This window comes from Tauraco erythrolophus, chromosome 6 (genome assembly GCF_009769465.1).
Source record: "Tauraco erythrolophus isolate bTauEry1 chromosome 6, bTauEry1.pri, whole genome shotgun sequence".
NCBI classification, from domain to species: domain Eukaryota; kingdom Metazoa; phylum Chordata; class Aves; order Musophagiformes; family Musophagidae; genus Tauraco; species Tauraco erythrolophus.
The window spans coordinates 8,854,702-8,867,292 of NC_141470.1; the positions used below are offsets into that span (position 1 = coordinate 8,854,702).

The window sequence follows — 12,591 nt, forward strand, 5'->3', positions numbered from 1 at the left end:
AACCTGATGGTGTGCTTACAGTATGACATCTTGCACCTAATTAATATACTGAATTAAACATTGCTTGTGATGTAGTTTTGTAAGCCTGTGTCAAAGGTGACCAGTGTTCTTTGGGTCCTTCTCACGATTGCACATCGCTTCACTTCAGTAGCTGATATGCTGTCTGCTTGTGTTACAGATTGTCACTTCTGCATCAACGGATCTTCAGGATTACACGTACTACTTTGTCCCAGCTCCTTGGTTATCTGTGAAACTTCTGAGGCTGTTACAGTGCTATCCCCCTCCAGGTAATGCACAAGTCACAACAGTGATCATCTTTTACACAGTGTGCTGGCTCCAAAGAGCTACTGTGCTGTAGCTTGGAGTGCAAGCACATGGTCTGAAGATGAGGATACCGAGTTCTTTACTGTCTCAAATTTGTGAAACACATCATAATTCAAAAGTCCATATAGCTTAAAGTGTCAAACCAGTGTGCATCTTGCAAAGCAGTTGCAACTGCCATTTTAAGTGTGCTTTAATATTACCAACTATATTAAATCCTTGAAATATATTATAGTGCTGATCGCGTTTGGCTTTTGTTCTCACCCAAATAGAAGTGTGGCTTAGAATTCTTTGGCCAGCTGTGTACTGGGGAAGGGTGAGCTATTTTTAATGTATCAGAATACTTCAGTTTGTTCAGATTTAGCAAGGTGGAAGGCCTAAGGTAGGGATTAGGGTCCCAAGCAAAATGAAGTTGTCCAACGGCTTGTTCTTCTCCAGAAGACCCCGCGGTACGTGGCCGTCTAACAGAATGCCTGGAAACTATCCTTAACAAAGCGCAGGAGCCACCCAAGTCCAAGAAAGTACAACACTCAAATGCAAAGAACGCTGTGCTGTTTGAGGCAATAAGCTTGATTATACATCACGACAGGTGAGCTGTGAGAACACTTCTGTTATGAGAGAATTTTTTTAAGTGAAAAGACACAGCTTTGTCTTGAACACTAAATGGAATGTTACTGGGGGGAAAGGGGAGAACAGCAGAATACGATGTTGCTTGCTGGACTGGAACACAACCACAGCAATGGAATTGAATAGTATTAATGAACTATGTTGCTGTCAGCATTTTTTTTTAATTGCTTTGTTTCATGCTGCCTTCCCTCCCCTCCCCACCCTGCCCCTGGGTGTTTTGTTTTAACCCCACCACTCTAATCCAACAGATGTTATTTGCTCACAGTATCTGAATTTTCACTTCACCGGTGGGGCGTTCTAGCAGACACTTTAAGGTGTCTTAAGAAATTTCCACTGTGGGAATAGTATTCTGTATTCGATGTTCTCAAACCTGTTGCTTTTAACCCTTTCACTTTCTCTCCTGTTCTGTGCAGTGAGCCAAATCTACTAGTCCGTGCCTGTAACCAGCTAGGTCAGTTCTTGCAGCACCGAGAAACTAATTTGCGTTACCTAGCACTGGAAAGCATGTGCACGCTTGCCAGCTCTGAATTCTCACATGAGGCTGTGAAAACGCACATAGAAACAGTTATCAATGCATTGAAGGTAAATATTTAAGTGTGCATTCTGTTTTGAGTGTTGTCTTCTCCCCTGCCTCCGTGCCCTCTCCCCTGCTGTTCCAAGCCCCTCGTCCCCAGTTAAGCTAATAATACTTGAGGACCAAATGAGTTATTCTCAGAAGCCTGCTTTAGGATTTTTTTCTTAATCCTGCGGAATCATGCTGTGCTGGCCATGATGGAGGTCAGCTTCATTTTATTTCTGCAGCTTACTACTTGTAGCTGTGGTCTCTGTAATGTTTTAGTACCTCCTCAAGCTATAGACTGAAAATGAATAATTCCTTCAAAACATGGAATTTCAAAATGGAGAACGCTAGTAAGACTTTTTTTTACTGTTCTGCTGGTGTCGGACACTGTTCCATCACTGCAGTATCTTATGGGTACTAACTAGAGCAGAGAAACTTCCAGTGCAGAATCAGAAAGTCAAGAAACCAGAAAGACACATTTCCAGGCCATGTTTATGTGAAAAAGCAGAAGTCAAAAGAGGAAAACTGATTTGCATGTAAACTTACTTGCACACTTCAGTGTTCACATGTATTGTTTTCTTCCAAGGTCATGCTGTAGCATATTAATACATTTATCTAAAGTACATATCTGTTCTAGCTGGGCATCTGTTGATTGAAGGCAAGCCCAACACTAAACCTGCAGATAGCTAATTGCCCCTTAGCTTGGTAACGGGTTGCCAATTTCAGACAGTTATTAGTGGATTTGTGGCCAGTGGTGCCAGTTGCACAGTGGACCACAAACTCATTTACCCTAGTTAGGGTAATAGTAGAGTATTCTGTACGGAATCCTCCATCGTTTCAGCACTTGCATAGATTTGAATACGTATACTACAGAAACAAAACCTGATGATTTGAATTTTTGTAATACTCCCTAAAAGTAGGAAGGTGACCAGGAAGTCTCCAGTGACCCCTTTGTAGGTGACTGAAAGTGAGAGTAAAGAGAAACTGATAGCTCCTGAAAAGGTTTATCTAAGTTTTATCCTGCATCTGAAAGATTATGAAAATGCATTTGTTTTGAGTTTGACTATGGATTGTAGTAAGTTTAATCTCTTCAGTAAGTTGCATGTGCTTTCCAAATAAAGATGAAATAATTTCGAGCTTTTGCTATGTGTCCTTTTGCAGACTGAAAGAGATGTCAGTGTACGACAGAGAGCTGTAGATCTCCTGTACGCAATGTGTGACCGAAGCAATGCCCAACAGATTGTGGCTGAAATGCTGAATTACCTGGAGACTGCTGATTATTCCATTAGAGAAGAAATTGTGAGAGATTCGTGTTTCCTTAATTTTTTTTCATAGCTGGCTTTGGCACCATATGTATCATTAATTGGGGCACTGGGTAGTCTGTGATGGAAATTCTTTTTCATGGTGGTTTAAAAAAAACCCACAAAACCAACCAACCAAAAACCCTGATAAACCTCAACCTTAAGTTCGTAGTCTCGTAGTAAAGAATGTTTTTCATTTAGGTTAAACTAATGGGGAAGAGGGAGGAAAAAAAAGGGAGGAAAAAAAAAAAAACCCCAACATAACCTTGGAAACTAGAACTTTTAGAAACTAATCTTGGTCTCAAGGCATTGCATATAGAAGATGAAGTGAATTCTACCAGTGCTTGAGCAAATTTAATCTCTAGATCTGAGAGTTATGTCTTACTCTAGTCAACTGTTTAATTGCTTCAAAAATTAATGTGATAAATACTTATTTGTAGGTAGAACTTCATACTGTGCATGCTGTGAGAACATTATCTCAGTCTAAGGATTCCCAAAAACAATACCTTATAACCAGCTTAAAGAAGCATGATACATATCTCCTTCCTTCCAGCAGGAAAAAAAAAAAAAGTTGAAATACTGACTTGACTTAACGTTCCTAGAATGGTAGCCAAAACCTGTGCTTATGGCAATTATTTAGCTTAAGTCCTAAAATTTCGTGATCGGAGAAGTTAACATAGAATACAGTGTCAGTTGATTTACCTCTTGTACTGTCTTGTTGCTGTTGGCAATCTACCCTGACTTGGCAGATAAAATGTGAATTTCGTTCTGTTAATTTGCTACTCCTAAAGGAAGAGGTCAGTGTACATGCAACCAATAACAAGTTATGTGGAGGTCTCTTCCTATGCTGATTGTTTGCTTCAGAATATAGGAATCTTAATATGACCTGAAAAAGTGAGCTATATTTTGTGATTCTGGTCTGTCTCTGCTGGCTTGAGTTTCCACTTTTTTTTTAAATGTCTCCAGTTTCCTATTTGGCCCTGTCTCAGGGATGGTTTAGACGGTGTTTTTATAGCAAATTAAAAATGTTCTATAAATTGCTCTTGATCACTTAAGTATACAGTCAAAAAGTCACAGATGCGGCGTATTGTAATGCATTAGACAGGCTAATCGACAGGCTGAGAGAGTTGGGGCTGTTCAGCCTGGAGAAGAGAAGGCTCCGGGGTGATCTTATTGCAGCCTTCCAGTACCTAAAGGGGGCCTACAGGAAAGCTGGAGAGGGACTTTTTACAAGGGCATGTAGTGACCAGACAAGGGGCAATGGATCTAAACTGAAAGAGGGGAGATTTACATTAGATATAAGGAGGAAATTATTTCACTCAGAGGGTGGTGAGGCAGTGGAACAGGTTGCCCAGAGAAGTTGTGGATGTCCCATCCCTGCAGGTGTTCAAGGCCAGGTTGGATGAGGCTTTGGGCAACCTGATGTAGTGAAGGGTGTCTCCTACCATGGGTTATCACTGGGTGTATACGAAAGTGAATCTTGATATGCAGCTTCTAGCAGAAGCTAGTCAACCTGCTTTATTCTCTTATGTTGTTCAGGTTCTGAAAGTTGCAATTCTAGCTGAGAAGTATGCGGTGGATTATACCTGGTATGTGGATACAATCTTGAATCTGATTCGCATTGCTGGTGACTATGTCAGTGAAGAAGTGTGGTACCGAGTTATTCAGATTGTCATCAACAGGGATGATGTTCAAGGGTACGCAGCAAAGACAGTTTTTGAGGTGAGAACAACTGTTTTCAATTTGCTTTCAAAATGAGGTAGGAATTAAGTAAACTCCATGTGATCTAGCAGGTATGTGTGCTTCTCCATGTTAGGGAGAGCTAAATCCCTGAATATTTCAACAAAACACTGCTGAAGCTTTCTGTAAAACTAGCATCGTAGGCTTTCAGAGCCAGAGGCTGGATGATGTTGATGAGAAGTTTGTCTGGCTTAAGTAATGTAGAACACACCTGGTACTGTTCTGGTTTTGGTGAGGGAGGGCAGGGTGGGTTATGCTGGTTTTTCAGTTATTTTGGTGGGTGGCATCAAATGGATGACTTAGTAAGGAAATTACATTACTACATTTCAGTAATTTTCCAGGTAAAAATAGAAGCCTTTTACAAAAGGACAGCTTGCTGCTGCTTTTTTTCCCCTTTTTTGTTTTTTGAATGCAGGTATCCAAAACACTCAAAATAACTTCATCCTTCTGGAAAGATATACCCTTTTCTTTTGTTCAGGATATAAAACTGGAATTTGAACTGTTAAAGGAGAACGCTTTGAAACATCTAGCCTTATTGTTCTGACTTGGTTTAGATTCTTTATATTGGCTTTCCACTTGTTTTATTTCCTTTCTGGAATGTTTAAGTTGACTTTCAGAACTCCTCTGTGCCATGTGTTTCTTTATATTCAACAAAGATGGTGGTATTATCTTGGACAACTTCAGCACATTCTTGCAAGATTTAAATTAACATCCTTCTGACACCCTTAAAGATGTAAGGGGAAACCTGAGTAGCTGTATCTGTCCTCAGAAGTCCACAGTGCTGCTAGATGGGCCTAGGAGTGTTCTTAAGCAAGTAATATTTATGGTTAGATTCTTCTATAAAGTCATACCATCTATCATGCTTTTCTCATAAGTGCTTTGTAGCGCCTAGACATATGGACAGCTCTTACAGGAAGGTAGACTTGGAAACTGGAATGAAAGTGACAGAAAAGATCTTTTTTTGGGAACACTGCAGATCAATGACTATTAATGTGTTCTTACAGGCCCTTCAAGCTCCAGCGTGCCATGAGAATCTTGTAAAAGTAGGTGGCTACATCTTGGGAGAATTTGGAAATCTGATAGCAGGTGATCCAAGATCAAGGTAAAACACCTTCTGAAACATTGAATTGAAGTCGTAACACTGTAAAGAATCAAATGTCTATTTAACATTCCTACAGGCTGATTAACAAATGATTCAGCTCTTTATAGTAATGCATTAAGAATTACATCATGTCTACAAAAACTGAGCATATTTTTCTTCCCATCTTTTAAGTCCCCTCATCCAGTTCAACTTGCTACATTCCAAGTTTCATCTGTGTAGTGTCCCCACCCGAGCTCTGCTTCTGTCTACCTACATCAAGTTCGTGAACCTGTTTCCAGAAATCAAAACTACAATTCAAGATGTACTGCGCAGTGACAGTCAACTAAAGAATGCTGATGTTGAGCTGCAGCAGAGAGCTGTTGAGTATTTGAGGCTCAGCACTATTGCCAGTACTGATATATTGGTAAGTATAAAGATCTAATTATTTTTCTATAATGCAGAACTCTTTAGCTATGTCTTCTGTCAACAACTCCACTAAACCTTACCTGAGTGCTTGGAAATACTAATGCAGAATCAAGGGTCCACAATGTGGGTCCTGATTCTTTTAGTCTACCTAATTGAGCTGCAGTCATCTTTAATTCAGGACTAAAATCAAAGTTGTTATTGCTTTAGTGGGACAAATGACCATTAAAGCATGCTAATCTGGAGCTGGGAAGCCAGCGTAGTACAGGGTCCTGCAGTATTCAGGAGCCAAAAGGCTTGTGCTTTGTTTTGGGGACTTACTTGATGGTGGGCAGGAAACTTGTAGTTGTGCTGAATTTTGATTATTTTTTAATTATTATTTATTTATTTTGTCTCGAAGTTCAGTGTTTTAACCTGGTGCTCTCAGGTCTGACCAGTTAGTCTTGACAGCTAAAAAATGCTTAGGTCTGACTAGATCCTTCAGTAATCTTCTGTGGTTTCAGTCTAGGTCTGCTTGACTTAAGGACCATTAGGTCTGCTATGTTCTAATTTAGGTTGGATTTTTTTAATTTAATAGCACTGTACCAGTGAAGCGATATGCTCCTGTTCTCTTAAACAACTGCTTTGGGAGGACTTCAGAAAGTTTTAAATATCTTAGGCTTGTTTGGTTTTTTGAGAAGCAAGTCTATTCTGTCGCTGTACAGTAAATTGCGTAGTCATTTTCTGTGTAGAATTACTTTTGGTTTTGCCTCATGTCATCTATTTGGTTGTATCTCTTCAAAGACTCAGAAGCTGGTCTGACTTTTTCTGTAAGTTTAACCAATACACTTTTTTCTGTGATAAGGCTACAGTGCTGGAAGAAATGCCTCCCTTTCCAGAGAGGGAATCTTCTATTTTGGCTAAACTGAAGAAGAAGAAAGGCCCAGGCACAGTTACTGACCTGGAAGAGATAAAAAGGAGAGGAGCTCTGATATGAACGGAAGTGCTGAACCTGCCTCTGTCAATGCCAGTGCTGTTGTGAGTTTAAAAGCTATTATTTCACTAGTTTAGGCAGCATACAAGTGAGAAAAGAATGGCTTCCTTAAAGTTGCTTTTTAGGGGTTTAAAATTTCTCATCTCAAATTTAAGACTATGGATGTTTGCTTTAAAGTAGCAGGGGAACATACAGCTGCTTTTCCCCGACCGACATGCTGGGATGTGATTATTTTTTTTATTTTTTTTTTCCTTTGGAAATATTATGTAAATGTGGGCATACTGTCTGCAGCCTAAAAAAAAGATATCCAGTTTTACATTGTTACTTTGAAAAATATTACTGTAAATTTAGAAATGGGAATTTCCATGTTGGTAAAACTGCAGTGAAGGTGAGATTATAAAATTAACACAGTTAAAACGAGTAACTTGAATTTCTAAAGTATCAACTGTTCTTCTGGTCTGTCCAGCATGGCAGATATTTTGCATCCTGTTTTGAGTTGTTACTGGTTTTGCTAGAAGTGGACAATGCTTGACTTAACACCTATGGCTTTAAATCAATATGGCGTTGTTACCAGTTTATTTGACAGTACTATTTGAGGTCCTTTATGGTAGAGAAGACCCCAATCTTGGTGTGTTTTTTTTGTCTGAGCTGAAACTTCACATTTTATTGTCAATTAAAGCTGGTAGAATGAATCATTGCCATAATGTAATACTTGTTTCTGGTTTTAATGACTGGCATAACTTGTAATTACATGCGAGATGTAGTAGTAGATTACCTAAGAGGAGGAAATATTGTAGCACACTCCCTGCCCAGTTTGTTAAAGCATAATCCTTTAACTCTTAGTTGTTGCAGTATGCAAAGATTAGACGTTCCAAGTGCAGCATCTTTGAATGGATGAAAATACCTTTCCAGCAGAAAAGTTGCCAACTTTATTTGCATGCCAGATTGACTGAGGTGACTGGCAGTTAAAATTACGTTATGCTTTGAGCTTCACTTTATGGGTTGCAGCCATGCAAGAAACTCCACTATGTTACCTTCATCAGTGGCTTTGGTGTGACACTGACTTAGATGCCAAGAATATGTTCCAAATTGGTGTTCAAATGGTTGTTTTCAGTAGTTCTTACCAACTGGATTCTGAAAATTTTTTTGCCAGGGAATTTTTCATTATACTGCATAAAACTCAGTCTTTGGAGTGTATGATAACTTTGAGTTGGCTTACATTTGGATTGAGTCTGAAATTTTGGTTTTGTATCTCGTGACTTTCATCTTCAGCATCTGGCATATTGTAGGCTACTAATATCTAATACATGAACACTTGATTTAACGGTCTGTGCTTTGTTCTTGCATGTGACTTGGGCACATATATGCAGCCTCCGTTGATTGATTCTGTGTCCTGGCTACTTGATTTGTTCTATTTGAGGGGAGGGGGGGTAAATTTTAAATGTCTTACCTCCTACGTTTTAGTGTTTGTAGCTTGAACTAGCTACAGGTTCTGCTTTTTTGCTGGTTAGGTTTTACATTGTTTCTAAGGTTTGCTAAGCTTCAAAAAATCAAGAGTAAACTGATAGTCAATTTTAAAGATGCTGTGATATTTTAATTTAGGTTTGTGTAAAGCCCCTGCTGTTCTTGCTGGATTCTTCATGAAAGAAGAGCAACAGATTTGAATTCTATTCTCTACAGTACTTACTTTCCCTTAAACTAAGGGGGAGAAGAGAGAGGGGGGAAAAACATTGTCATCTTTCTTCTGCAGAATCAAATTCTAGATATGTGAATTTTGTTTTTTTATTTAATGGTTAGATGTACATAACTCTCTTCAAAGGGAAAAAAAAAAAAAAATCTGTAAATGACCTTAAGTTGAAATGCAAGGTGATGACTGCATTCGTGAAGCCTGCTATGTCCACTCAAGGCTTGATTTGGGGTGGGGAGAGGCATGTTGCCATAGCTTACTTGTCTGTGAAAAAGAGGCAGCTTTATTTGAGTTTTGCTGTAGCGTAACCCCAAAGTGTCTTGTTTTCCCTAGTCTACTCCTTCCCCATCTGCGGATCTGCTGGGTCTGGGTGCCGCCCCTCTCACCAATTCAGCTCCCCCACCGTCCTCTAGTGGTAGCCTGCTGGTGGATGTATTTTCAGATTCAGCTTCGGCAGTTGCACCTCTTGCTCCTGGTTCTGATGACAACTTTGCGAGGTAATTAAGACGCCCTGAAAGGCACCTGAAGAAGAATTTGTCTTTTAAAATAGTATTAGAGGAAAAAAAGTACATACGATAACTTTCAGGTTTTTTTCCTGGGTGGTAGTAGTGCAAGAAGAGAGGTGTTCCTGAACTCTATGCTGGATGTGCCATCTTTGAATATCTCTGCTCATGGGAAAACTGAGTCTGTAGTAATCAACCCAAGGATATTAGCCACCTAGTATTGCCTAGTTTTCATGCTGGTTTTGCTTCTCCATTAAACCTGATCTGCTTGTGCATCTCGATACATCTTGAATTTGGGGGTTATCTGGCCTGATATGAGTATGTTTATTCTTATCTTATTTCCATAAAGTATTTTTGTGTCTCTCCACTTATGACAAGCTTATGATACTGAAACAGTGAGGTGGATTATGTCCAAAGATACTGGTTCTCAGAATTTCAAGATGCACTTAAATTGTTCTGCTGCTGTCTGACAAATAGGTGTGAAAAGGGAAAAAAAAAATGAGCTTTTCTGTTTAAGAGAATTTGATACAATTATCTTCTTAACTACGTTAGCTAAGTGTAGCATAGGTGCAGGGAGTTATTAATCTCTTGGCTATTAAAAGCCACTGTGGCTACACTCATGTTATTTGTTGAAAATTCTGAAAATCAATAGTATAAAATCACAGAATGTCTTTAAAAAAATCTGTTGTCGTATTGGCCAAAGAATGTGTTACTCTTGTCAAGGACCAAATTTTGAATGATGACAGTGACAAATTTGCAATGTATCTTTATATAAAAGACATAATTAGTGAAACTAATCTGCCTAGATCATTGAGACTTTCATCAAAATTTTACACTGGGCCATGCATTGTTGCAGGTTTGCAGTGATTAAGACTTAATCCTGTGTTTTTCTTGGAAGGCAATCAGCAGGTGTTTGATTATGCTACACAATACCAAGACTTTAAGAAACTATACAAGCTTGTTACAGCTTTCTTTTTTTTTTAAAAAAAAGGGGGGTGCGGGAAAAAAGGAAACTTATACTGGTAGCTTCATAAACAAAAGTTACCTGAAAAATGTTCTCTCTCTGCAGAATAAAGTATAGCATTGCCCAACCCCTTGCTCTGTCTGTAGATGGTGAAACACTTCTCTAATGCTACTGAGAAGCTGCCTTTTACAGCTTCCTGCCTCTTTTTAGCGCTGTTGTCACTTTTGTTTCTAATCTGTTACTTGGGTAAGTCGTTCTCTGTGTGCCCAGTATGCTCTTGCCTACACTTAATACTTGTGTGTTTTTAAGAACTGATTGTGCAGCTGTAGCTAGAAGTACTGGTAAGGTTGATGAGTAAGTACTGGTGAGAAGTACTGATAAGGTCCGCTTCAAAGTGCACGTTTACAGTAATTAATATACATCTACAGTTACGGTTTTGAACTAAAACTGTTTTGCTGTCACAATTAAACACCTAAAAGGCCTTGGTTCTTTAAGAGATATAAACTTAAGCTACTGAACACCTTCAACTGTCTCCTGTCTTCGGGAAGAATTGCTGGTTCCTAACAATCAGGGAGGGGTGGGGTGGGGGAGAGAAGCGGGGAAAGCATTGCCTAATCCCTAAAACCTTTCTAGGCGTACTGAGCTAGGGCAGCTAATAAATATTTCATGCATTAAACTCAGCAGTGCCGTTTTTGAGGAAGGAGATAAAAGAAAAAACTAAGCACTAAGCTGTCTTTACTAACTCCTGCTGTCTCTGTCGCTACTGCCTTTCTTCCTTTGTGCTGCCTGAACTAGCCCTGACCTGGCTTCATCTGAGGTAGTTTCTGAGGAACCAGCTGATACTGTGCATGATGCTGATGAGCTTTTTCACAAGTAAGCAATACTAAAACCTTGCAAGGCTGGGCAACTTCCACAATATAGTTATAAAGCAAAACTATATTATGCATTAACTTAATACCAGCAAAACTCGAGAAACATGTGCTGTCAGACTTGTGACTAGAACGCCTCTGCAGAGGCTGTGGATTTTGTGACAATCTCATGAATTCACAGGTTAGAGTTGCCTTTACGAGTCAGTGCTATCGCACTCTAAATGAGCGCTCTCAAATGAGGCAATGCCGGTTCTATGTTAAGTTTTGCAGTTATTCGCAAATAAAGGAAAAACGTAAGAGTAAATTGTCAAAAGTACTGATATTTGGGAGTATGTTTTAAGTGCCTTGTATGCAAAAGGCTGATGCTTGCTGACCACCTCTTCTACTTCTAAGTGAAGGGTGACAAAAGGACTGAAATCACTGCAGAATGGGCTTCCTCTCTCAAAATGGAAAAAAAAACCCTACACCTCTCAGTTGGCTTATGTGATACAGAACTGATAAAACAAGGGATTCTTTTTTCTTTCAGGTTTAAACAGTCAAAGCTTCAAACTTTTCAATTCTGCACCAACCTAATGAGTTTCAGAAGTTGTCAAGAATGTTAATAAGAAAAATCCTAGTTTGTTGCCTGGTCCTTTGTAGACTCTGTGTGTTTACGTATAGCATACTGTAGCTTCCTTCATAGTTTCTGAGACATCCTATCAAATAGAAAACTCAGTTCTTTTAGTGTCCTACAAGTGGTGGTTTTGGTTGTAAAACTGTCTTTTCTAACTCTGCAGTTTTCTGCAAAGGCCTCTCTCACAGACTGATGCACTCTAGGTTAACCACAATCTTCATCTTCTCTGTAAACCCTGAATTTTGTGGTTCTAAATATTGTTTGATATGGCTCAATTTAAAACACGTTTTTCCTCTCTTCCCCTAGGTTTGTGTGTAAAAATAATGGAGTCTTATTTGAAAACCAGTTGCTACAAATTGGATTGAAATCTGAATTTCGACAGAACCTGGGTAATAGCTTTCAGGCCAAGTGGTTTGCTTGTCTGCATCATCAACCTCAGTCCCAGCACGACATTGTGGATAGGACTTACTTTTCAGCTACTTAAGAGGGAAATGTGATTTCAGCCTAAACTATCTTAGGATCTTTGCTATTTGTCTGTCCCTGGCTTCTGTGTGCATTCCTGTTTCCTTAAACTTTTTGGTTGTTTCAGTAGCTGAGATGAAATGGGAGTTTTAAGTGGTCCTGTAAGCTCCAGCTCTTGCTGCCTAGTTGTGAGGCTGGTACAGCCAGGATTATAAAGGACCATTCTGCTCAGTTTTTATATCTTACAGTGCAGCTTATTGTGATAATATGGTACATGAGGCATTTCAGACATATCTATCATAATACATTAATGCACAAAATACTGAAAACATCTAGGAAGGAGCTGGGAACTGAACTCAGGCCAGCACTAGGATTGCTTGCTTCTCTTCTGCATCATTTTTGGTACAATAACAGCTTCTTTACATAAAAAGTGTTGTTCTCTTTGCTTTGTTTTAAACTGTGAATATC

The 12,591-nt window shown here is 39.2% G+C and overlaps 1 protein-coding gene across 1 annotated transcript in view; it reads left to right on the plus strand.

The window, feature by feature from the left end:
* AP2A2 (adaptor related protein complex 2 subunit alpha 2) overlaps window positions 1-12,591 on the plus strand; it is a 52,462-nt gene that overhangs the window by 35,710 nt on the left and 4,161 nt on the right. The window contains 12 exon segments of the mRNA XM_086614114.1: window positions 179-287; window positions 760-910; window positions 1,362-1,530; window positions 2,669-2,806; window positions 4,348-4,530; window positions 5,553-5,650; window positions 5,822-6,053; window positions 6,897-6,999; window positions 7,002-7,069; window positions 9,046-9,209; window positions 10,975-11,052; window positions 11,968-12,050. Coding sequence (XP_086470240.1) covers window positions 179-287; window positions 760-910; window positions 1,362-1,530; window positions 2,669-2,806; window positions 4,348-4,530; window positions 5,553-5,650; window positions 5,822-6,053; window positions 6,897-6,999; window positions 7,002-7,069; window positions 9,046-9,209; window positions 10,975-11,052; window positions 11,968-12,050 — 1,576 coding nt within the window.